This window comes from Chlamydotis macqueenii, chromosome 10 (genome assembly GCF_036417535.1).
Source record: "Chlamydotis macqueenii isolate bChlMac1 chromosome 10, bChlMac1.mat, whole genome shotgun sequence".
In the NCBI taxonomy this organism is placed as follows: Eukaryota; Metazoa; Chordata; class Aves; order Otidiformes; family Otididae; genus Chlamydotis; species Chlamydotis macqueenii.
In genome coordinates, this window is record NC_141565.1 from 12,666,404 (window position 1) to 12,691,359 (window position 24,956).

Sequence of the window (24,956 nt, forward strand, 5' to 3'; positions counted from 1 at the left end):
ATTATGGGTAAACCAGGAGCCTCAGAGACTGTTAGTACAAAGGCTGATGGGATAGAGCTCAGATCTGAGACACAGAACACCTGAGAAGAGAGAGAAAAACACAGAGGGTAACAGACATGGTGAGAAAATGGTAAATACATTAGGTCTCTATGAGAGTAAATAATGCAAAGATGTATATAAAAATGATTGCCCTGGGCTGGACAAGCAAATGCACACTACAGCTAGCAATACCGACAGTGTCACGCATAACCCATACAAACCCAGTTTCATTTGCTTTGGGATGGCCAGGGAACTGTGCTGATACTTTCAGGATGTCTTTTTTTTTTTTTTTTCTTTTTTTTCTCTATATTAACAGTCATGGCACTTACAGCAGCATAAACATTGCCACCGGTTCTGTCTACAACAGAGAGCAAGGATAGAGAGAACCTCTCTCAGGTTGGTACAAACACGTATTAACGTGAACACCATGTGTGTCTTGCTGGGGGCTCTGCAATTTCCCACCGTGGCAGTTTCAGCATCTTATCTCTGACCACAAGCCACAGTCAATTCTTGGACTTCTAAAGCAAATAGCAATTAAACATGCTGAAGTCCTATGAACTTCACCTAGAGTGAAATAGGTGACACTGGACACTGCTTACTGAACACCAGACTCTGCAAAACTCAGTCAGCACTCAGCTTAACAGGAGCCTCTTGAAGGAAACTCTCTGCAGTGTTAAATCAAGGTCACGATAAAACTACTAATGTGTTGTGGGAGAGACCCCAAGGGGCACAGTGACATTAGAGCGGCCCTAATGCATCTTCTATGCATTTTACTAGGAGCTGCATGGACAAGGCTCCACCTCTGCAACATCTGGCAGCACCTCACATGGCTTAATGGTCATCAGTACCCAGTCCCATTAAGGGACACTCATCCACCAGCGTCACTTAGCAAAGTTAAAACATTTTACTTGAGTGCAAGTCAAAAAGAGGTTAGTCTCCATTAAATATACAATGACCTCTTGGGCTACTAACAGGGCTTTTTCCAGATCTCTATTAATTGCAAAGTCTTCAGCACATGCTTTGCTTTTCATCCACTGGTTTAAACTGGAGCCTGTAGCAGGCATAAATTCACACACACATGCTTTTGCTTCTTATGGGATCGTGGACGTGCCTGAAGAGAGCAGTATCTGACATGGTTTATTGTATTTTAAATTAATCTCCTATCTTTCATCAGCTTTTAAAAGACAGTAGCCTTTACACCAGGCAGAAAGGTCAAAAAAACACCCAGCAAGACTTTATAAAAACAAACCGAAATTTCCCCCCCAAACGGATTTTCGATTCTTTCCCCTTACTCATTTCCTTCCTCTGCTCCCAGGTTCCCAAAGAGGCAAATGTCCCTACCAGCTACCAGTTTCTTGCCTCTCAGATCAGCAATATAACAAACACATCCAGGACGTGGATGAATCAGTACGGGCTCTCACACCACTGGGTCAACAGGATTTTCCAGACTGAAAGCAGCTGGGGTTGGAGATATTTTGTTTTTCTCCCTAATAAAAAGGGCTCAGTGGCATGAACCAGTTCACTTGCACTTTGACATCAGGGCTCAGAGCCCTCATTAGGGACACGCGGGACTTCGAGCGCTCAGATTGGCTAACTCCAGCTGCCGGCGACCTCACTGGGACGGCCAAGAGGGATCAATGACCTCTGTGAGCTGGCTCTCACTGAGAGGTAAAACAAGAACAAAGTCTCTGCTGCTGCCAGCCTTCCTGCCAGTTTGATCATCTTTAAATAGGTGGAAATGGCCATGAGATGTTCTAAGGGTTTTGTTTGGACAAACAAAAGTTAAGGAAAAAAAATAAGGAAAAAAGAACCGACAGTAACAACACGACACACACAACTATGGGGACTCTGGAAGGTGTCGAGGGGAGGGTTAGTTAGGAAGCAACGAGGCTTTTCCACCATATGTGGCTCAGTGAGGGGCAGCCTCTGGCCTGGGCAGATCCAGCAGGATTACCACCCAAAGTGAGGGGCAGCTGCAGTCTCCTCCACAGGCTCAGGAGGTGTTACAGGATTTCTCCAACACTGGCCAAGCTATTAACTCGACCATCCTCACTCAGCATGGCTTGCTTTGTGGTGTTGGAAGGGCTGAAGTACAATGGAGAGTCTAGCCATAGCTTTGGGAGATTTTAACTTGGACATGCAACCTCACACTGGTCCTTGAGAACCTTTGGTTGGCCTTTTTTGGCTTTGTGGCATCAAGCTCTTGTGAAGCTGCATCACCAATCAAAAGTGTCAGGCCAACACAGGAGAGGACAGCCCTCACCATGTCTACTTGTTACACCTAAACTACGAAAATACTGCAGCCTTTACACGGCACGAGTGTAAGATGCAGTAAGAATCTGTGGTCCATGCAGCTGAGACCGCCCTAACTCCAGACACAGATGTCACCTGGCCATGGCAGAAGTGCCACACAGCTATGCCCAGGGTAATCTGGCAATGCAGAGGTGGTTCAACAGAGCAGACCACCACCCCAGCACCTCCCCATGGCTAGCTGATGTCGAGACAGGGACATCGCTGGCTGCTCCATCACATTCCCATGCCACCTTGTCCCTACACAACAACATCCACATTTGCAAACGCTCCTCCCTGCCTCCTCCCACCGCTCCGTACCTGCTGGGCTTGTCCCAGTCGTCTTCACTGAAGCTTCCATCCATGTAGGGGTAGTTTTTCCGAGGGTCCCCCGGAGGGGTGCTGCTCTTTTGCCTGCTGTGTCTCCATTCATGTGGATGGAGGGCTATGCCTGCAGCCTGAGGTATATACGTACCTAGGGAAGGCAAGAGGGGGTGGAGAGAGAGAGAGAGTAATGCCTCGTCAGAAAACTCGAATGGAGTAAGTCACGCTAAGCCAGGAGATCCTCCTTCCACAAGATCCAAACCTGAGGCCATCTGGATTGTATACTACTTCCATTTCAGTCATCCAGAAGGAGATGGTCTTCCAATCTCTTCTTGCTTTAGCCAAAGCAGCTTCTCAAGATCTTGTCATAAGGTGCCCCATTTCTCCCTTGTTCCCCCCTTCTGAGTAACTTTGTGGTGCGGGTTCAGGACCCACAAACCTGGGCTATACATACAGATGCCAACCCTACGCCTAGCCAGCTCCAACCTTAGTTAACGGCTCCTGTTTCCACACCGAACCCAACGGAAATTGTGCTGTTGAAACAACCACTCTTAAATACAGCAAGATGCTGCCAAGCCTCCCGCAGCATGCCCAACGCCATTCATTCTGAAGGATTTGTATGTCTCATTTCTATCAGGAAAAAAAAAAAATAATTTTAATTTAGATTCTCAACTGTCTTTGGGACTTAATGGATCGCACAGAAAAAAGGTGATAGGATACACAAGGACAGCAGCAAAGAAACTGCATCCAGAGTAGCCCAATGCAACAGCCTCCCTTCAACAAGAGTGGTGGTGCTCAGGGTACTGTGTGGTGATCACCAGCTCCAGCGTGCTCAGTGGTGGTAAACGAGGAAGAGTCAGCTCGGATATCAAGAGCTGCCAGCCAGTTCCCACAGCCGACAGCCCTCCCATGCCTTCTGGATCAGCTGCTGCAGGTACAGAATGCTGCTTCAGGGACATGCACGTGAAAGGCAAGGAACAGGCAAAAAAACTGCTGGCTTGAGAAAAGGGGAGGCTCATCTGTATCACATTTGATAGGAGATCAATACAGACTGTTAGGGTGAAATTACGTTTGCCTCCAAGGAGTCCCCTGTACTGCGGTGTCTTACCCCGGAGATACAAATCCATCACTACCAAGTCACAAGATCCCCAAGGTCTCATGAGGAGCTACCTGGACAGAAATCTACCAAAACAGAGCATTCCTCAGCAGTGTCAGTGCCATCTGCAGTGGAAATAAATCTCCTGACTCCTCTGCCCTCCTCCTGCTGCCCATTCAACGTTTCAGAGAAATCCTCACAGCCTTTCCAAGAAACATCGTACGCTTCCATCACACGCTGTGCCAAGTGAACAGGAAGAGGTAACGGAGAAACACGTAATTAAGGGAGACTTGACCTCCCAAACAGCTAAAAGCACTGGAAATACCCAAAGACAACGCCAGCACTTTCTTTGAAAATGCCAAGGCCTGTTATTTCACTTAGCTGAGCGTTTCCTCTGTGTGTTTTTAAAGGTTAGACTGCTCTGGAGAGAGCCCCAGAAAAGGGCTTGCCAACATCTTACAGCAGTCAGGAGCATTCACTGCCTGCCAGGGCAGAACAAGGTCCCTGGACACAGGTCCCTGCAGCGGGTGGGCAGCAGGTTTGGGCTGGGTGCAGGGGGTCGGGGACCACAGGGGTATGTGTGCAGAGCTGTTACTTGAGTGCCACCGGTTTCACCTCCTCCATCCAGGGAGGTGTGCTGGATCCCTGGGATTCAGAGCCACCTGGTGGCATGTTCCCACCAAACCTAGCACAGCTCCCTCACCCAAACCCTTCCCTGAGTGGTTTCCTAAAGCTGTGGATGAACCTAAAACCCAGAATGCTGCAGAGTCCAATTTGTGGTTCTCCATTTGTGGTGTAAACCCCAATCTCCAGGTTCTGTGTGTCCCAGGTCTCCCTGCATCCAGCCTTCCCTGCCCATCCCATGGTCTACTCTGCATATCCTTCTCCCTGTCCTCAGCATCCCTCTTTCTAGACAGTGCCAGTACATCTCCGTGCAGCCAATGCAATTACTAGGGAAGAAGAGAGTATCTCTGAAGCAAAGTTGCAGTCTATGGATGTTGGACAACTTGGCATCAGCCCTGCTCCCGGGGGCTCTGTGCTCAATTACTCTCTCAATTCACCATTAAAAGCAATCGCTTTTCTAAATCCAGTGTCCAACTTGTGTTAACATTCAATTAGACAGAGAAGGATTGCAGCACTAGGAAGGCCAGGGGATTCCTCCTTAATGAAGCCTCCAGTCCCAACTGCACTCCCAGATAAAGACTTCAGACCAACAGAGGCTGAAGGAAGATGCAAGCACAGTGAAAGAGACACCCGCACGGTGCTGTCCCCTGAACTTCTCTAAGCCAGAGCGCAGTGAGCTCGGGCACACACCTTGCTCACAGCACTGCAAGCGCTTTGCGACAGTGCTCCTGCAGCATCCCTCCCCTGTTTCGACATTCTGTTCTGGACAGCAGTCTTTTCACCAATTTCCTTTTGCAGAGGTGATTCAGGGTTTTGTTTTGTTTCAACATGGGCTAATACTAGCTTACATCACTAAATATGAACTGGCATAACTATTTTCCAGTGCTTTCCTCCAAGTAAAAATCTATTCCCATGACTAGAGCATCCTCCATCCCAATTCCATATGTCTGCCAGAAGCCACAGCTGAATAAATCTGGCCTTGAAGACGTGTTCATCTGATCGCTCACTGGAGAGTCAGAAATACTTTCTTGTAGTATTACCTTAATTATCTTGTTAAGTGAGTGCTTCTAGTCACAAGACATTCTTGTGGATTTTAAAACATCCAGAAGAGGATTAATATGTCCTGCACAGCCTCTCTAGAGAATTAAAAGTGAGCTATGGACCAAATATTCTGTAAGACATATGGCCGGTGAATACTTCCTCTGATTATGTGAATTATAAAGTGCTGTAATGGTTTTGAAAATGCTGTGAACAGTATGGTGCCATATAAGCCAGAAGAAATGTGCCAATAAAAACCTAAAACAGATATATCAACTCAGAACATCACATGAGTGCATTTTAAAATACATTTTGTTCCTTGCTGGAAGCAAGAAGCCATGCAAATGCAGTCAGACCACAGGCTTCAGCTCACAGTCTCCAGACATGTTCAGAGCGTCTGCCTATCTTCATGTTGGCCCAGAGACCCCTAAAGACAAGACAATCCCGCTTACCTTGGCTTCCATACCCAGCATCAATGCCAGAGCCATCCCACGACTCCATAGCACTGTCCACACTATGAACTGTGGTGGAGTATATCTCAGACAGCTTGCTAGTTTTCTGGGAGTCTGTCAGTTCATCTTCCGGGTCACTCACTTCATTTATACTCCCCGACTTCTTGGGATAGGATTCTGAAACCAGAACATGCTGCTTTAGCAGGCACGAAGAGCAAGCCTCAGGGAAAAGCTTATGCTGATGTGGGAGCAAGCCCAGGTACTGTAAGTTTTTTTAAGAACCTCTTTAGCTCTTCAAAGGTAGCTGAGAAGGGCCTGTGCAACGCAGTTGAAAGGATTTCATGCAGCACTTATCTCAAGCTGAATCAACAAAAAATGCTATTCTGATTTTTTAGTGCATGGAATATAAGAAGTAACTACGAGGATTCCCGAATATGAGAGTTAGGACCTAATCTCAATTCACAAGTGCAGCTTCCTGTGCCTTTGGAAGTCTCCTCCAAACAGCCCAGAGAAGTGCTGGCCTCTTCAAGCAATAGCCCATAGCTTCTCTGGTCTCAGAGAGACACCTTTTCACTCAGATCAGCAGTGTTTCCAGCCAAATTGCTCCTGGTATCATCTGCCTTTGGGGACAGGACCCAAACAGGGTCAGAGCAGCACCTAGTCAGGGTACTGGCTAAAAACATTCTGTCACAAGCAGATGCTTCAATAAGACTCCAACAACTCAACCTTGTCCCAAAGTACCACAGATGAAGTTACATTCCCCTTTCAGGACTGGACAACCTCGTATCAATTCAGGGCTAACTCTCCGAGAGTCTCCCATGCAGCCTCATGACAATGGTGGAATTCCTGGGCCTGGTATTTTGAGGTTGAATTTCCCCTGATTAGTGATTGGAAAACGGAAAGCTGAATGTGGATGATGAAGCTCAGACCTTCCCTTTCATTATTTTAGTAATAATAAGCCCTTATTATCATTATATCAAATTCCCTTTCAGGCAAAAGCTATGCAAGGCATGGTTTCTCAGCACAAGCATTTCTTTGTACTGAATATTTTAAAGTCTTCGTTGATTAGATATCCTATTAGCCATCCACACCCTGGATCTCCCACTCGCAGAAGCTGGGATGAAAAGCCCTCTGAAAGTCTGCATTTGTCAATGAGGGCAGATTATTTTACCAAATAAAGGCCAGTGTCCTGAAAGTCCCTATTTTCCAAGCATTGAGAAGATTGCTCACCATGATTAACTCAAGATTACCTTGAAATTTCAATTACACCTGCTTCATTCTCAGAATGATTAACGAGTCTCCAACTGGCACTTGCATGTCAATTATTTCAGCAAGTGGCTGTAACTATGCTAAGTGTCAGCAGGGGGAAAAAAAAAAAAGTGTGTTTCAGATCAAGGATCAAGACACTTGTCTGCAGGATACGAGAGTGGGGTTTCTTGAAGAGGAATCAATTGCCCAGTTCTACCTCTATTTGCTAAGTCACCAGTCCCTGCTGTGCTTCCTCCATTTGAAAAACAGGCGAATTGCCACACATTTGCAAAACATGCTTTGAGGTCTACAGAAGCGCTATGTTTGAGAGTGATGCTACTTTTTCAGATGCAGGACAGACATCCCATGGGCCAGGCCTGTTTGGAAGAGTTTTATCACTTGATTTCTTCCAATATCTGCTGCACCGTGGGCCACTGGCTGGGTAGGTCCAGCTAAATCTAGAGACTGCAGAAGCATGGCACAAAAAATAAAATACTGTGTGTGGGGAGACAGAAATGTAGCCAGAATGTACCCGTTACTTTCTGAACTTGATAAAAAAGCCTCTGTTTAGCTATGACTTCAAAAAAGTTGGGGAGAAAAGTTTGCATGTTCCCTGGTCTCCCTGATACCCCTTTTCTGTCCCCCCCAAAAGTGGCCTGCCTGTGCTAAACATGCTACCGCTCTTTGACACTCTGTCAAGAGGAACAGCTCCAAAGCCACAGGAAGCCTGGCAGGGAAATGAGGAGATCTCTAGATGAGAGTAGATGCTTTGAAAAATGATCTTAGGGCCCCGAGCCAGGAAAAGGGGCATAAAGGATTTATTTGCAATCGCTTTCAAAAACTTGAATTACAGGTGGGGAGGGTTTTTTTTATGGATTCTACCAGCTCAGAGTCCCCTTGCTCATTTTGGGGAGGTTATAATTTAAAAAAAAAAAAAAAAACAAAAAACTGCACTCTTTACTTTTAAAAGCATCTTCTGCTTCACTTCTGTGTGAAACATCCACACAGACAGGGAATGGCACAAGGTATTAACCTGAAAAGAAATTATTATTTTAAATAAACCTGCTTCTAATCTCTTCCCAGTACCACAGAGAGCCCCTGGGGTGCCTTTTTTTTACATCTATGAGTCAGAAATAAAAAACCCGCCACCTTCTCCCTCTGTCCCCAGCCATGCTCCTGACCACGCTGCCTCGTCTCACCTTCCACAAGACATGAAGGAAAACCCACAGCACTACTTACCCCACCACAAGGGGTCCCTGCTGGTGTGTGTCTTCACCCTCCCACCCCAAACCAGGCTCCCCAACTCACTCTCCATCTGCTTCTTGATCTTCAGAGTGACCGTCTCTCCCGCCATCTGCAGCAGGTGAATGGCTTCGCTCAGCGGTTTGCCCTTGAGGCTCACGTTGTTAATCGCTAATATCCGGTCACCGACATGGATGGCTCCGGTTCTGGAGAGAAAAGTCACTGTTAGAAACTTCAGAGAAGCAATTCGCCTCTGTGAGACAGGCCATTAAGTTGTTGCTTGAAGCAATAGCACATTAACTCTCAGCACTTTTAAATACGTCTTGGTTTCCCCTTGGTACACTCTACACCCGTGATTTCCTCTTCATCACCACCACCAGGAATCTGGGTTCCTCATCCATCTTCCACCTATCCATATACAAATATGCACAGGAACATATGCACTCCTTGGATCCTGTGCCCCTCAGGAACTGGGACTGCAGACCAGCTTACTGTCAAAACTCTTCAAAGCAAGGGCGTCTAAAGCAAGGGGGACTACATGCTGAAAGCACAAGCATTGCGAGTGTGCGATGTCCGCTTGTTGTAACATGGAACTGAAGGGCATGTTCACAGTGATGGAAAGAAACCATGAGACAAACCTAGGAACCCACTGAAAAAAAAAACAAAACGGTCCAACACACACGGATTGTGTGTGCAAGCATGAGCTGAACCAGTTGCAGATCAGCTCATGGTATGTTTAAAGCTCATCCCTATGCAGCTACACTGCTGTGACTTTCTCCATCAGGACCAGCACTCTAGAAGAGGTTACTGTGTTTTATTGCACAGCCACGATCCAGCACTGGCTTCTGCTCTCAGGTAAACAAATCCTCAGGCTTCAGTAAAAGCCATGAACAAATTCTCACCCTTCTCCTCTATCCTTCCCCTCTGTGTCTGCCCACAGAGAGGGGCTCAACTTTACCTCTCCCGGTGCTTGTTGCAGCTCCAGGAAGAGCAGGCAGGACAGGATGTGTCCATCACCAGAGCTGGCAGCCAAGGCAGGACCTCGCGCTTGCCGTTGGCTGGACCAAGCTCACCGCACTCAATGCTCCAGCTCCCTACCAGCAGCAAGCAAGAGCAGCAATCCTCTCCTCCTCCAGCAGTGCCATGAGGTTTAGCTATCAGGAATCTGTGTGGTCGAGCCAGGAGGAGATACAAATCTGGACTGCAGTATCTTTTTGTCCATGGCTACATGCCTCTCTTCAGTTACATCTCCAAACTGGACTGCTGTCCAGCAGAACAGAGAGTTGATATACTGTCGCAGGCAAAACAGCTACTTGTCTTTCCCCAAAAGATGAAGCTTTTGTTAGACACACTCCTGTGAAACATCGACTAAAAGTACACAAGATTGGGAAATGTAGCCGAACAGCTGGCAGGACTGTTCAGTTTTCTGCTAAAGCTGCTGAGATACTCGGACTGTGCCATGATGGTCCCAGCCACCACTAGATGTCCATCTTGTCCCATCCAAACCAGCCTGAAAAAGCCCTCCGGGAAAACTTATGCATTCAGATAAATTACAGATCAAACTAGAACCAGAGTGTTTGTCTTAAAAGTTTCATCTACATAGTCAAAAAAAAAATCAAGTTTAACTGCTGGGAGTTTGAAGGCAATCCTTCGCTCGCTGCAGTGGTTCAGCATTTGAGGGGCTCCTGCCGCAGCCCTGAACACAGTGTGGGGACGCATCTCCTATCCAAGACATCAGATTTCAGGAACACTCCCATACCTGATAAGGAGGAAAACAAGTCCCAAGGCCCAGGCTAAAGCCACCTGCAGGCACTGAAGGAGGGGAAACAGAGACTAACATGGAAGAGAGCTACTGCTCAACACCAACCCAACAGCCTGAGCTGCCTCTGTAGGTTTCTATGAGATCAGACACAAACAAGGAGAAACGTGTTCAAGGTCAACATAAAACTCGAGTCATCTGAATCTGGAGCCTTTTCAACTCAGACAACCTGTCACCTGCTGTGACAGATGTGTGACAGATCCTAGAGGACACCCTGCCTTCCCCATTGCCAAGCTAGCAGCCCGAGCCGCAGTGCAGACCTTCACTTGTGCCTCTACGAGAGCAGCAGACGTGTTCCTGTTATCAGACATCAGGATCTGGTTCACCCCGTGCCAGCTCTACTGAAACATGTCCTGTGCTCCAGCAAAAGCCAGGCACAGATGTGAGTTTAAATCCCCGTCCTTCAGAAACCTGTCCCACCCTTCAGAGTCTGGCTAAGGGCGCCTGTGGCAGAGGGAAGGGCAGTGATGGCAGGAAAGGGACAATTTAGGATAACACTGGCACCACCCCTCTTCCCTTGACAAAGTTAAGCCACCCCCTTCTCTTACTCCCAGCAGAAAAAAAAAAAAAAAAATGCACCTTTCCCGCAGGCAGCCTTCATCTCAGCGCTCCTCGCCCTCCCCCAGGGAGCCAAGGTTACCCAGAGAAGTTCCTGTGCTGCTCCATCCTTACACTGCTCCTCTCACAGGCACCGTTATTCGTTAGACAGCTATGGTGAACATGCTGAATGGCTCCATCGGTCTTCTCAAAAGGCTTTTCATTCCTCACCGCCTGCCAGCGCCTGATCTAAATTTAATAGTACCGCAGCACTTGCCTGCACTACGTGTCTCTGTGGAGCCGTCACCGATGTCTAACTGAGTTCAAAGGAGGAAGAGCCACAGCACTGCAAAGGGAACTGCGAGCAACAAGGGTACGAGATGTCTTCTGACACCTGACAGCGCCTGGGCTTTCTGTCCTTAAACTCTCGCAGGCTGGGCCGCAGGTACAGTGCAGAACTGCTATACAGAAAAGTCTCAGACACTCTGTGGCTATTATTTTCTAGGGAAAAAGACTGAATCCTACAGTGGCAGGCAGTGACATAAAATCCCCAAAGAGAAGAACCACTAATGACTAAGCCTGTGTCTCTTCCTTACTGCTCAGGACACACTGACGTTCTGCTTTCTGTACCAAAGATAGGCAATGGACATGTGCAGCAGCATCCACACTGAGAGCACAGGGAACCCAATGCAGAAAGAGGCACTGAGCTGTTTTACAGCCCAGCTGAGGAGCGTGGCCTTGAAACAGAAAGAACTGAAAGGCCAGATCTGCAGTCAAATGTCCCCAAGGTCTAGCACTTTTCACCTGTCAGGCAGAACAGGGTAAAGCAGTGAGAAGCGTGAGTCAGGGCTGCTGAGATGATCTATTTACAAGTCACAGCTACCATACAGACCGATTAATTAAGATACAGTGTGTGACTCAGTTCCACCTTATATCCTCAGCAATGTTCTGATCTTTTAAATCCCACGCACGCACATATATTCAGACACGGGCACACACACAGACAACCTCCCCGGTTGACAAAGGTAAATCTGCACCTACGTCCGTGCAGTAGAAATGTCTGCTTGAGGCACACCAGCCCTGCACTGAGATACCTCCACATGTACCAGACTACGCAAGCAGCAAGGACGGGTCAGAAGACCCCCAGGATCTGTGGTTTCAGCAGAACACACCACTGTCATGGCCGTAAGCAGTAGTTTAGTAACAGTGGACTCCTGGACAGGAGTCTATGGTGGTTTCATGGGCAGGCTGGGCGCTTTCCCCATGCAAGAAAAATCATGGGAAATTAGAGACCAGGCAGCATCTCTGGCTGCTGCGTTCAGTTGACACACTGGATCTGACTCTTCCAGACTGCCCTGCTTTGAGTCTCTCATTGCCCTGACAGTACAACTCCAACCACCCCACATGCCCTGCACGTGGGTCTGCAGAGCCAGACCAGCAAGGCTGTTCCTGCTCACAGCACTTGGTGCCTTCACTGCACCTTTCCTTTTTAGCAGACTAAAACGCCTAAGAAGAGTTTATGACAGCAGAGGAAACTTTCCTAAGTTCAAGATCCTTTCCCGCATCATTTCAACCCCTCTGTCCCCAAACCTCACCTTTCTGCCAGCCCTCGTTTAGTCAAGCCCGAAATGACAATAGGATCGAAAGGTTCCTCCGTCCCGGAGATGGTTATTCCCAAGGGGCCGCCGTATCGCTTCAGTTCCACTGTGTAGATAATAGCACCTGTTGTCTCCTGCTCATCTGAAAGAAAAAATAGGAATGCCGAATTTTTTAATTAGCCACATGAAAAAGGTCATAGGAAAGACTTGCAGCATTTAGAAGCAAAAACCTGAGTTCTTCAGCCATGCTCATACCAAATAGGATTTTAACCTTCCAGACTCCATTTAAGGGCAGAATAACAAAAATAGACTATAATCAATCGGAAAGTGGTGACTGGACAGGCAGCAGCCCTTATCTTTGTTGGTTTGCACTACCTATTGGGAAATGTCATTACAGTGGACAGGCATCAGTTTGCATCAGGATTTCTGTACCAGAGTTATCTTCATCCTTCCTAATCTTCAATTTGACCAGGTCTTCACACTGCCTTAAAATCTGCACAGCATCCTCCATTGAGCAATTGTCGAGTCGGATGTTATCAATGGCTAACAGCTTGTCTCCCGGCTCCAAGGTGCCAGTTCTATGTGGAAAGGAAAAGAACACTAAAAGTACATTTGTATTTGCCTTTCAGATCCCACGACGCATTCAGTCCTGCAGTGGCAATGACAATATTAACTTTTTGCTGTCCTTGATCTTTTCTGGGAAACAACCATGAACCAAGTCTGGGACAACTGTAATTTAAAGAGAGGAAGTTCGTGTAAAGTATGCATCAACACAGAACAAGGCAGGAAGATTAGATATACAGCCCGGGTAATCTACCGCACTGAAAAATGCCTGATGTTTAGCTGACAGATATTCTGCCTTTTATGGAAAGTCCTATATGAGTACTTTTAGAAACTAGCCCTCTGGCAGCACTAAATTCCTCTGAAAGCCTTGCTATGAGGCATTGGGATCAGAGGTGAAATCAATAAACGCTGAGTTATTTGCACAGCTCTCCACCAGTGCCCACAATTCACTCACTCTCTTCACCGCAGCAGGAGCTGAGACACAGCAAACTACCTGATGAGCCATAGCACCTCATGGGATACAGGAAGCCCTTTACCATATGCTCTTAAATGCCAAACATCCTTCTCCTATAGGGTCAGCAGAAATCTGAATCAGTGCCCTGGCCACCATCTCCATGAGCTCAACTCTACTTTCTTCAATACAGACAGTTTTTATTGCAAACCCTACTATGGTCTGAGACCAATCTCTAGGATGGATGCTGGCAAAATCCAGACCCAAGTGCTACTGCTTGGGCTTCATTCTAGCTGTCATTACTGGGCCAGATGTTTTGCAATGGGTTTGGGAGATGGGAAATTCTGCACTCACCTATGTGCTACGCTCCCCTTCTTGATGTCAGAGATGATCAAAGGGTCCCCAGGCTTCCTGCTTGCAGCTGCAAGAGACACACGAGTACAAAGCTTAGTATTGAGTCCGCTATCTAGGACAAGGATGGTTAATAGGGAGGAGGAGTCATAAGGACCAGGAATTTATATTCCTTTGACAAAATGATGCTTCACACTTGAACTCTGGAAGCCACACCAGAAGAAGAAAAAAAAAAAAAAAAAGAAGTAGCGAATCCCTGCAAAAGTTTATTGGTTGCCCTTTGCCCAAGTTAGCTAGCTGCCTCCTTCAGACTCCTCCTGAAGGGGAGGACATGCGGTGTCCAGCAGCAAGAGGTGGGATTGCCCGACCCCAGCACTGTTAAACACCCACTCGCCCCCACCTCCGGCACAAGAGAGCAAGTGAGTCAATGGCTGTGGCAGCAGTCAGACATTAGCACTGCTGCCTAGGGACTTCCCAGCTCAGCGCTGTGGTTAAGAGAAGCATTTCTGCATTCTTGAAGTGAAGCATACTGGGAAGTTTTCCAGGTGGACAATAACCCAGGAAAAATTAGATAAAACACCATTTTCCAGCTGGTTCAGCTCCCCAGGCCACTTCATCATACAACCCGATAAATCAGGGCTGATTTCAGCGCTGGAGCTGGAAGGGGTGGTTTCCAACTGTTCCCTCCTGCCTGACCCTGATAACTTTTTCAGTCCATGCAAGATGAAAGTACACATCTCTGGGAGCATTTGCATTTTCAAATTTGCCTGCAAGACCTGCTGCTTTCTTGAGAAATCCAAGAGATCTACGACTTGAACCCCTCCCGACCTCTCTGTCATCCATACACCAAGCATGCCAAGAGCATCCTTTTCACCCCGCATCACTCCCTCCTGCTTTGCTATGGGAATTGCATCATCTCATTTAAAGCTGACAGAGCTTCTCAGCAGAAACTGCGTGGGAAGAAAGAAACTCACAGCAACTGAACATATCAGGTGCAGGTCAGAGATTAAAATATCTGTGAGGCAGAGATCCTGCCTGAACAGCAGTTAGAGAACATCCCAGAAAGTCAGACAAAGAAATAGGTGCTTCATCTCACCAACCTCTTTGCTCTAATTTTTCTTTTGTTTACGTTCATTTATCAGATTTAAAAATACATGTGCTAACCCGCTACCTTTAAGGATACCCTCTCCCAGATATAACTAAACCTTCTGTAGTGAACAGAGCAAAAAGACAGCCAGTTTCAGTCGTAGCAGGGCTGAGTATAAAAGTTAGGTCAGATGGCAAAGAGCAGACCGTGCCTGATTTTATAACAGTCATGGCAATGCAACTGCTGAACAGTAGAGAGCCTGGAAGAATTATTTTCCCCATGTCTTACTGGACCATGGGGAAAATTGCTTGGTGCCAAGCAATTTTGGTCTGGACGCTCATGTTCAGCTTGCAGCTGTGGGTCGAAGAGAAGCAGGTGGGTTCTGGAGATTCACTGAGGGCTCATGCCTATCTTCAACCTGTCCACAGCAGATAGACCGACATGTACCAGGCAGAGATGAGTGGTGGGAGGGAAGGATGGGGCGGAGCAGAAATGCAGAAATCCCCTCTCTGATTGAAAAGGCCACACACCGTGGGCTGACAGCACAGGGGACAGAGATGTATCATCCTGTTATTACTACTGCTGTTCTCTTTTTCAATACAGGAGATGTGTTTTGAGAGAGGTGGTCCAAGCGGTGGTTATGGGAGACTCCGTTACCACAGCGAGCCTTGGGTCAGGCTGGCACCGCTGCATGTTTAATTGCTCCCTAGCCTGGTTCTGTCAAAATGATCCAGGTTAGCAAAAATACTTTTCACTCCAAGGTTTGTTTACAAGTTTCAAAGCAGAGGCAGCATGACAGAAAGGGGTTAGGGAGGATCTCCACCGTCCTGGTGATGGGTTGGGGACGGCCAGCTCTAAACCTGACCCAGTCACAGCTGGAGCAACATGTCCAGAGACCGCGAACGCTCAAAAGAGCAAAGAGTATGGGAAGAAAAAAAACCAAACCAGCAAGTATAGACAACAACGTGCCTCAAGCTCTGAGAAATGGTGTTTATCTCAGCGTCTGCCTTAGAAGTCCTGTGACCCATGGGGAGATTCTGCCCACAGTCAGTCTCTGAGCAGAGCACGAGATCTAATCCTTCTGCAGCTCCGCAGCTGGTGTCAGCACTGAACGCAGCACAAGCTTCCCCTGTCAGAAGCAAGGGTGGCAAAGCAAGTGCTTTGTCCATTAGGAAACAAAGCAATTTTTTAAGGAAAAATCATTCCGGGTTTTGTTTGTGCGGTTTTTTTTGGAAGTTGTGCTTTCCAAATCTATTTTCTTGAGACTTCAGTTAAATGGAAGAGACATGTACAACTGCACATAACTGTCCCTACCATCAGAGTACCCAAATTTAATAAATTGCAGCCCTCTGCTTTAATTAATAACTTAATATAAAACTGAAAGGCTTTATAAACCCATCATTATTAGTCAGCACCTACAAATCTGAACTAGAAGTTACAGACACTTAATGAATAATCATTCTCTCTCCAGAGGCATGAAATACAAAGTTAAGATAACAAAATCTCAGAGCACAGAACAGTCACTTGCTGTTCATTTAAAACCCAGTAGTTACCAACTCCATCAGTTCACCCTTGGCACCCCAAAGACCGTCCCAGTGCCCCCCGAGAGCGCCCAGCTGGGCTCTCCACCCATCAGCTGGGACCAGGCTGCCCCCAACCGCCCCATCTCCCTGGGACCCATGTTTTTAAATGTCCTGGGCTGTTCATGCAGGGTGACAACGTGCCTCTGTGTAACGGATGCCTATCAACAGGCGAGAGCTGCAACTTCACTGAGTGGTGGCTGAGTCTAGGTCAGAGGTATTAGATATATACATCCCTGGTGAGATTTTGGATAAACCATTTCCAATTTGCCTGTGATTAAAAAAAAAAAAACAAACCCTTAAACTAGATTATTATTTTATTAGGGCTGTGGTCTTTGGAGTTAAGACGCTTGCACAGATGAGTAAAGTGTCTTTATCCCTTTGTTTCTGCCGTCGATGTGGTTATTTCTCTCCAGAGGACATTGCCTTGGTAATTCTGTTGCTGCAGGAAGACGTGGTGTGGATGCTCAGCCCTGCCTCTGGGTCTTGTTTTCCCGTTTGTACAATGGAGATGGCAGCAACGGGAGTCACAGGAAGAGACGGACCGAGGTACAGAGGCAGATGCTGGTGTGCAGAAACCCGTGTTCTCTCTCGGCCGGCGCTCAGGTTGTGGCCATCTGCTATGGCACACCACTTCAGGTGGAAGTAGGCTCTTTTTCAGATATATTTGTATTTCTGGTGGGTTTACCAGTATAAAAGATAGTTTAAACCTGCTTCAGTGGCCCAGAGAAAGCTCCATAAATCAGCAGCTGGTGAAGGCAGAAGCATGGAGTGGGGGAGAAACTCAAAATGAAAACACAGCTTGGCAGTGGTGACAGGGCAGCGATAAAAAGGTGAATTGATCAATACTGTTATTTACTTTTTATAAATTGCTTTCAGTCTCTCACCACCTCTACTGGGACTCTGGCTCGCTTGGCGTTTACTCTGTGATGGATGACAAGGCCAGAAACACATGTCCAGTTTGTGTTTTAATAGAATGCATAATGACTCGTATTGGTAAATTATTCCTCTCCAAGGAGCACGAGCACGCATCTCACACGCATCAACCCATTATAAATGCCCTTTGTTAGTGACCAAGCCAAAGCAGCACTCTGCCAACGTGTAATTTAAGAAATTGTAATAATGCCATAAGAACACATTTAAGAAAGCAAGCATTTATAAACAGGAAAAAACAAAGAAAATCAGAAACCCAATAATCTCAGGATAGCTAAAGAATGAGAAGAGGAATAAAAGCAAATCAGAATTGATTACAAAAAGCTGCAGTGAAAATCAGATTCTCAGTACCAACTTTTTCCCCTACCATTCATTAGTTTTAGCAGCAGGTGCATAAATTACCGGTGCCTCCAGCAGGACATTTACCCCACCGCAGATCTCTTCCTTTCAAAATCTCCAGGTAGCCAAACCAGGACAGAATATCCCACTTCGATAAAAGCACCAGAGTGAATCAGCTGCAAATCCCAGTGGCAGCTGAGTGTCAGCAGGGGGGTAGGACAGCACCGCCGCTCGCAGACACTCTGCCAGGCTGGCGGCAGGTCCCGGGTTAATCCAGCCCCAGCAAAGCTAGATTTCCTCAGCTCACACATCCATCTTCTCGCTAGGACAGTGATTATACTGCTTAAGCGACTTAATCGAAGTTATCTATCTATCCAAATTCCGGTTTTATCGCCCACAAGCAGATATACTACCTACTCCTTATCTGCAGTACTTCACACCAAGGGCACAGGAATTGATTTGTTAAGATATATAAAGGTAATTTGATAAACATGCTATATAAAGCATTAATGCATAGCTAAAACAAATGGTAATTTCAGTTTAAACAGCAACAACACCACAGCTGTACCCTGCAGCAAATTTCACAACTAGCCCTTGGAGAGGATGTTTGAGACAAAAAAAAAAAAAAAAAAAAAAAACAACAAAAAAAAAACCAAACAAAAAAAAACCCCACACAAAACCACAAAAAGCAATCTTTTGTGTAATCATCTATCATTTTCCAGAGGCTAAATAACAAATCCATATCTTATTTTAAGAGGTCGAGTATTGATCATACAACAATACACCGCTATTAGCTTCTCACTGCTGGAGATTTTAATTTGCAAGAGATTCACATAAAACTTACAGAGGCATAACTGTATCACTAAAACTGAATGCAGCCAGCAAGATCGCAGCACTTAGGGCATGTCTTCTGCTAACGGAGATGAGTAGTTCAGGCTAACAAGCCAAACCTTCACATCCCTGTGTCAAAAACCTCAGTTTGCACATCTCTGCCTCCTCACTGTTCAGAGCTCCTCGGAGGTCTCCGCAAACACCTGAGCCCCACAGCCTGCACAGCTCTCAGCCCCGCGGAGCGGAAAGGAGAGCACACTTCGCTCCTCAACCACAACAGCAGTTTTCAAAAAAAAAAAAAAAAAAAAAATGCAGCCTTCTCCCTGGGACAGAAACCAAGGAACTGTAGTATGGAGAAAATGGGAGTGATTTTGCTGTTTTTTGGTCCCTTCACCCCTGGACAAAGTGCAAGGAAGCAGTGCATGCGAGTCAGCTTCGGTGTTTTACTTAGCTAATTTTAATTTAGCAAACATAGGAGACTGAAATGAGACTTGAGGGCACTGAGGTGCCACAGAAATACAAAGCAGAGCATGTGAAAGACTCACCCCTTGGATTTCCTTTTCATCCTTTGGGGAATGGAAGAGGAAACAATGCTATATGCAAATATTTGCATCATGTGTCTTAATTTGCTGCATCCCTTTGCCATGCTGTTTTGAGCAGGGGGAAGAAACCTGTCTGCGTGCACACAGACCACACCAGGGGCTTACCCAACCCAAACCTTCTCTTTCTAGCAAACCCAGAGATCTCAGGGAAGACGAGTGCCCTCAGCAAACACCTTCCCCTCACCAGGAGCAAGCACAGACTCTCTCTGTATGTTCACACCAGAACCAGCAGCGCCTGCCCTCCTCATACAAAAACCTCCTGCGTTTTCAGCCCTTTTATGAGGCTTTCCAGCAGATTTATGGTTCCTCCTGCAGCCAGTTCCATTAGACAAATTCTTCCAACGCATCCATCAAGAACCCTGCTCTCTCCCCCTTTATTTATCCTATCTCCCAATTAGCTCTGAGAGCCACAGCACAGTAAGAACTTGATCACTTTTATTTCTGTAGTGCTCCTCTGACGAAGTCGTAACACTTTCTGCCTGTGTAAGAAGGTAGCGGCAAACCTTCCTAGACAGAGGAATTAACTACAGATGAGCCTGCTGAAGCCAAGAGTTAAAACTCAACAAAAGCATCTCATCTTTGGAGACAAACCTTTTTAGTAGGGCCTGTTGCAATAGGAGAAGGGGTAATGTTTTAAACTGAAAGAGAGTAGATTTAGATTGGACATAAGGATGTCCATTTATACAATGAGGGTGATGGAACACTGGAACAGGTTGCCCAAAACGGTGGTTGATGCCCCATCTCTGGAAACATTCAAGGCCAGGCTGGATGAGGTTCTGAGCAACCTGATCTGGTTGGTGACATTCCTGCTCCTTGCAGGGGAGTTGGATTGGATGACCTTTAAAGGTCCTTTCCAACCCTAACTATTCTATAATTCTATGATCTTTCATCTACAGCGTCCTTGGACCACGAAGTTTACAAACAAACCCACTTCTGTGGCCACAACAGTACAGGAGGTCTTCTGCTGACCCCTCCAGCTTGTCATCTGTCTAACCTGCCCCAGTTCTATAGAGTAGGGAACAGGGATCCAACATGGGAGGCCAGTAAACGAAGTCTCCTACTTTAAAACAGTAGTTATGCACTCTTCCTTACAGAAGAAAAGCTATAAAAGCTGTTTCTAGATCTATACAAGGATTCAAATCAGCAAAACTGGGAGGAACTGAGCAAAACAGACTTATTTTTACCTCTTTTCTCTTGCTGCTTGCATCACATCATGCCTGCATGCACATCATGTCTCTGCAGGAGGTACTTACCATAAGGCTGCTTGCTTTGGTTTTAATGTTTGAAACTGGTATATTTATCTGCCCGGTCAGAGGCAGAGTGACAAAATGATGATCTAATCTGCTAAGGGTCCTGTGGACTTATGCTTATATGGACTAATACATGAAAACAGAATTAGGATTCAACTAGCATTTCATCCTTGCCGCTGCATTTTCTAGATGGCTCTCTTTTGCTCCATTTGTAAATACAATATTTACTTTGACTCAGTAAAGAACTGAAATATATCTTAAGTTTATGCATATGCATTACTTAAACAATGTCCTGCAAACATGTTCAACAATCAAAAAGATCAAATCTATTATATTGTTAAAAAACTGCTTTGTAGTTGGATAATGGGTATCTAACTATTTAAAACCCACGGGTCAGTTTCTTTTTATTTAGTCATGATTTCAAAAAAGTGTGTGAAATCAATTTTTTAAACAAACTTCAAATTAAAACACTTTCAACATAAAAATACATTTGAAGTGTAAATGCACATCTGAAGCTGATCCCATTTAAGTGCGACTGCACAAATAAAAACTAATATTCTTGCTAGCAACTCCCAGGTTCATTTTGCTCTCCATCCCTAAATACAGACTAAGCTTTGAAAGTTAAATGGGGTGAAACCCTGGCCACGCTCAAGCCAGCAATTGTTTGCTACCAGGAACTGCAATGGCAGGGCAGCAGGCAGGGCAGCAGGCTGGGAACCAGCGTGGGCTGGGCTGCTGCACCGTGCCCCGCTCCCCCGTCAGTGAAATGTCACTGTGGATACCCTGCTGCTTTCAGAAAGCATTTTGCTACCAAGCAAATACTGTGCTGTTATTTCCAAGGATTATCCTCGTGGCACAAATAGGTGAAGTTGGGAAGAGAGAGAGAAGAAATAACACAGGGTGCAAAGCTGTCACCCTGTTGATGTTCAAGTCACTCTTGAGAATCACCTCACTTAGACCAGAACACCTCCAATTAACTCCCTGACTAATGCTGTAAATGCCAAGAGGTAATTACAAATAGCTTATCTATTTTAATGAAACCTAGTTTTAACGTGTCCCTAGCGACTCTGTTCCCCACACACAGCTGGGTCCACGCTCCCGAGGGCTTAGACTCAAGATCCCATTACTGCAGTTTCACAAGTTGCTTTGTTTCAGCTGAGAGGTGGTGGCAGCCTCCAGCAGTGAAAGAGGGATGAGTGACGTGCAACCTGCTCACATTTGCCATAAAGGAAACGTTCACTGATGCAAGGCATAAAAAGACCTCTACTTGGCCAGAAATTTGGGATGGACCTACCTACACCATCCCCTTACTGCATCCTCTCCAAGAAGCCAGAAGGTCTTTAAATTAAAGATATGCATCAGAAGAGAAACAAAGATAATTCATCAAGAGTGAGCAGAGAAAAGAAAAAGGCTTGTCTCATTCTCTCAGTGCCCACCAAGTTCTGGTACATGGATCTCCTCCTCCATGACTAGGGTTAGTCAACGCAACAACTCCCAGCAAACCCTGTCCAGCACTCTTCTGTCCCTAAAGTGCCTTCCCTTCACTTGTAAGGCCCGCCACCTTCTTCATCCTCCTCCTTCTCTTGGCAGTTTCCCCTCTACCCTTCAAGCTGTGGGTTCACCTCACACTTGCTCTCCTCCCTCCACCTCTCCCTGTAAGGGTTCTACCAGACTCAGGCAATTCTTTTTTGAAAGGAACATAATACAACTGTGAACAAGAAAATAAAAGTAATATTACATATAATATAATATAATATAATATAATATAATATAATATAATATAATATAATATAATATAAGTCTGTGGCATAGACCAACCGATCAGTTGAGATACATCCTTTGCCCCAACCCTTTGTGCTTTTCTCTGCAGCCGCCAGCTCACAGAGGCAGGAACCACACATCTAATTCAGCTCAGAATAAACCACAAGCACTGCGAGCACTACCAGGAAACCCCACATAATCTTATCTCTCTCTGTTGGGCCCCTCTGATGTGCCAGGGTGGAAAGCAGCAGCTCTTGCAACTGCTAGCATAAGTCTGATCAATACTTACAGCTGATTGTAATTCCAAGCTCTACACCTCTTTTCTTGGGCAATTTAACGTGGAAAGTACCGCTGCTGGGTATAACAGACTCTATAAAACCAAAAACGGACAAAAAGAAAACAGGAGAAAAGAGAGAGTTTTCAGTTGCATGGATGGTTTCTCTGGAACCAAAAAACCTCCACCCATAAAACTCAGCTTTATTGGTTCAAATAAGGTTGTTATTCAAGACTCTGTGGACTTCAGGTTAAAGTTTGGATTCTCATTAAAAATACATGCTCTGAACATCAAGTGAAGTGCTCACATCACACTGTACACACTGTATTTCAAGACTGAGGCAGCTCTGTCAATGTAAAAGGAAAAAAAACTTTACTTTTTTTTTTTAATATAAAGTTGCATTTTGCCCCCAGTCAATGGCTTTGGCTTTCTCCTTGCTTCAAGGCTGTAAATTAATATAAATGCTGTTCATATTAATGGGCAAATATTTGACATGGAGGTGGCCTCTTCACCTACTCCTTAGGCTTGTATCTCAGCTACGTGGTGAACACAAGGCATTTAATGAAAGGACCAGAAGAAGGACCCTCCACCTCAGTGTACATTAGTGAACAACGCTCTTCCCTCTGAGCTCTAGCAAAAACCCCACCTATTTGTGTGAATACACTCCCTTCTATGGGTTAGCAAAGGCACTGGCAGAGCCCTGCTGGTTATCAGGAGCAACAATTCCTTTGGCAACATACCTGCAACATCAAATTCAATCTCAAGCACCACTTTGTTTGTGAGCGCAGCATCACGCAAAAGCTGATTAGCTTCCTCCATTGTCCCATCCTCAGTTGCAATGCCATTGATAGAAAGGACTCTGTCTCCTACTTGCAGCAGCCCACACCTGCAGTCCACATTGGGAAAAAAGGGGAAGGGGACAAAGAGGCAGGGAAGAAGAGGGAAGAAGAAAAAACAACCCCACAATCAGCCATGGGTTACTTTTGCCAGGCAAATCTGTTACAAGACACAGAGTAGTGACAAAACCTGCAGAAGTGGCCCCAAAAAGAAGATAACTCATTCTGCAATGCCCATCCCTGGGCCAAGAGCCCCTGGATGGTCTCAGGGCAATAAACCCTTGTGGTTTGCTTGATTTCAGACATAGTTTGCTCCTAAATAACCATTTTTGGTCATGTTTCCTGCAACTTCCAGGAAGAAGAGAAAAGTAACCCTCACCTTCCTAAAAGTCAACGCCACGGCCAAGAGATGAGAGTGGTAAATACAAAGGCATGCACCCTCCTACCCTATCTAACAGCGTGCAGCTCTTTCCATGTGCCTGTCACCAAGCTAATAGCACCGGAAATTGCACGGAGCCCTCTGCTTAACACATGGCTAACATTGGAGCTACAATCCAATGAACTCACTGAAATGTCTCAGCAAATTGGATAATCATTTATCCCTTGTAATTGCATTTCTGGAAGTCAAGTGTACATTTACACTGTTTAACTGCCTCGAAAGGCCAATATTATTCCAATGTGATATCCCGCCAATATAACCACAACTGGCACTTTGGGGTTTTTGGTTTAGACCCACTTTCTCCAAGAGCATAGATCAGCAGGTTGTTTTTTTTTTTTTACTTCAGAAGAAAAGCAACGATGGCAAGGCTATGTTGGAGATATACTGTCACAGCATGGTTTGTCTCTTGGGACCCCTCTGTATTTTTAAGCACGGTTTTTTTCATGTATGAACAACTACATTCAATATTCACCCTCTCTTCTCTCTCTCTTTTTTTTTTTTTTAACATATACTGCAACACCAGCAAGATGATCATCCACTTTACAGAGCTAGCCCATGGCTCTACAAAATAATGTTGTGTGCCCTGTGATTGGCCATGGGAAATTGCTCATCTTTCTTCTCCTCCAAACCCTTCATCAGTTGCTTGCTATAACCATATCTCTTCAGATTTTCCTCTTACCACCTGTCTATAAGGCTGTCCACCTGAGCAGAGCTTGGGAAACCCTTCATCCTCCATCATTAACATAAGCTACAGAGTGGTCTCCAAAATAAGTTGAGGGTTATGGGAACAAGAGGTTCACCTCTACATTTGGAGGTATTTTACTATAAAGATTTCCCAGAAGGAATCAGCTATTCTGTTTTGAGCCTCCTCCAGAGCATCTTTATTCCCCTGCTCATTAATGATCACGCACATCCTTTGCCCTCTCCTTTCTAGATGTCAGCTTCCACTGATATTTCACAGAAGACAGCTTGTTTTTTACTAATCCTTCCAGCCACTCTTCATCACTCACACCCAATTCAATTGCAAGAAAACACGGTACCACAGCTTCCAGGCACAGGAAGATAAGATCAAAGGCAACGGACACTGGCTGTAGTATTCACCTCCAAACAACAGGACACATATGAAAGGCCAGGTGATCAAGAAAAAAATACACACATTCAAATTCAAGAAAAACACACAAGCACAACAGTTTTTGCTGGTGGCCCATCAAAAGCTGAGATATGAGCAAGTTTGGAGAGAGTCTAAGGAGGTTAATTTACTGGTAGGAAGGTATTAAACTTGCAGTATATTTACACTGCTGCCTGAGTTCATGCCATCCATGGAAAAACACTGGCTATCTTATGAGACGTAA

At 45.7% G+C, this 24,956-nt stretch overlaps 1 protein-coding gene across 1 annotated transcript in view; it reads right to left on the reverse strand.

The window, feature by feature from the left end:
* Window positions 1-24,956, reverse strand: part of GRIP2 (glutamate receptor interacting protein 2) — an 86,043-nt gene that overhangs the window by 10,646 nt on the left and 50,441 nt on the right. The window contains exons 13-20 of the mRNA XM_086755193.1: window positions 23,070-23,215; window positions 22,345-22,425; window positions 13,676-13,742; window positions 12,739-12,884; window positions 12,304-12,448; window positions 8,419-8,558; window positions 5,863-6,039; window positions 2,650-2,803 (exon numbers count right to left, since the gene is read on the reverse strand). Coding sequence (XP_086611319.1) covers window positions 2,650-2,803; window positions 5,863-6,039; window positions 8,419-8,558; window positions 12,304-12,448; window positions 12,739-12,884; window positions 13,676-13,742; window positions 22,345-22,425; window positions 23,070-23,215 — 1,056 coding nt within the window. The remainder of the gene's footprint in view (window positions 1-2,649; window positions 2,804-5,862; window positions 6,040-8,418; window positions 8,559-12,303; window positions 12,449-12,738; window positions 12,885-13,675; window positions 13,743-22,344; window positions 22,426-23,069; window positions 23,216-24,956) is intronic.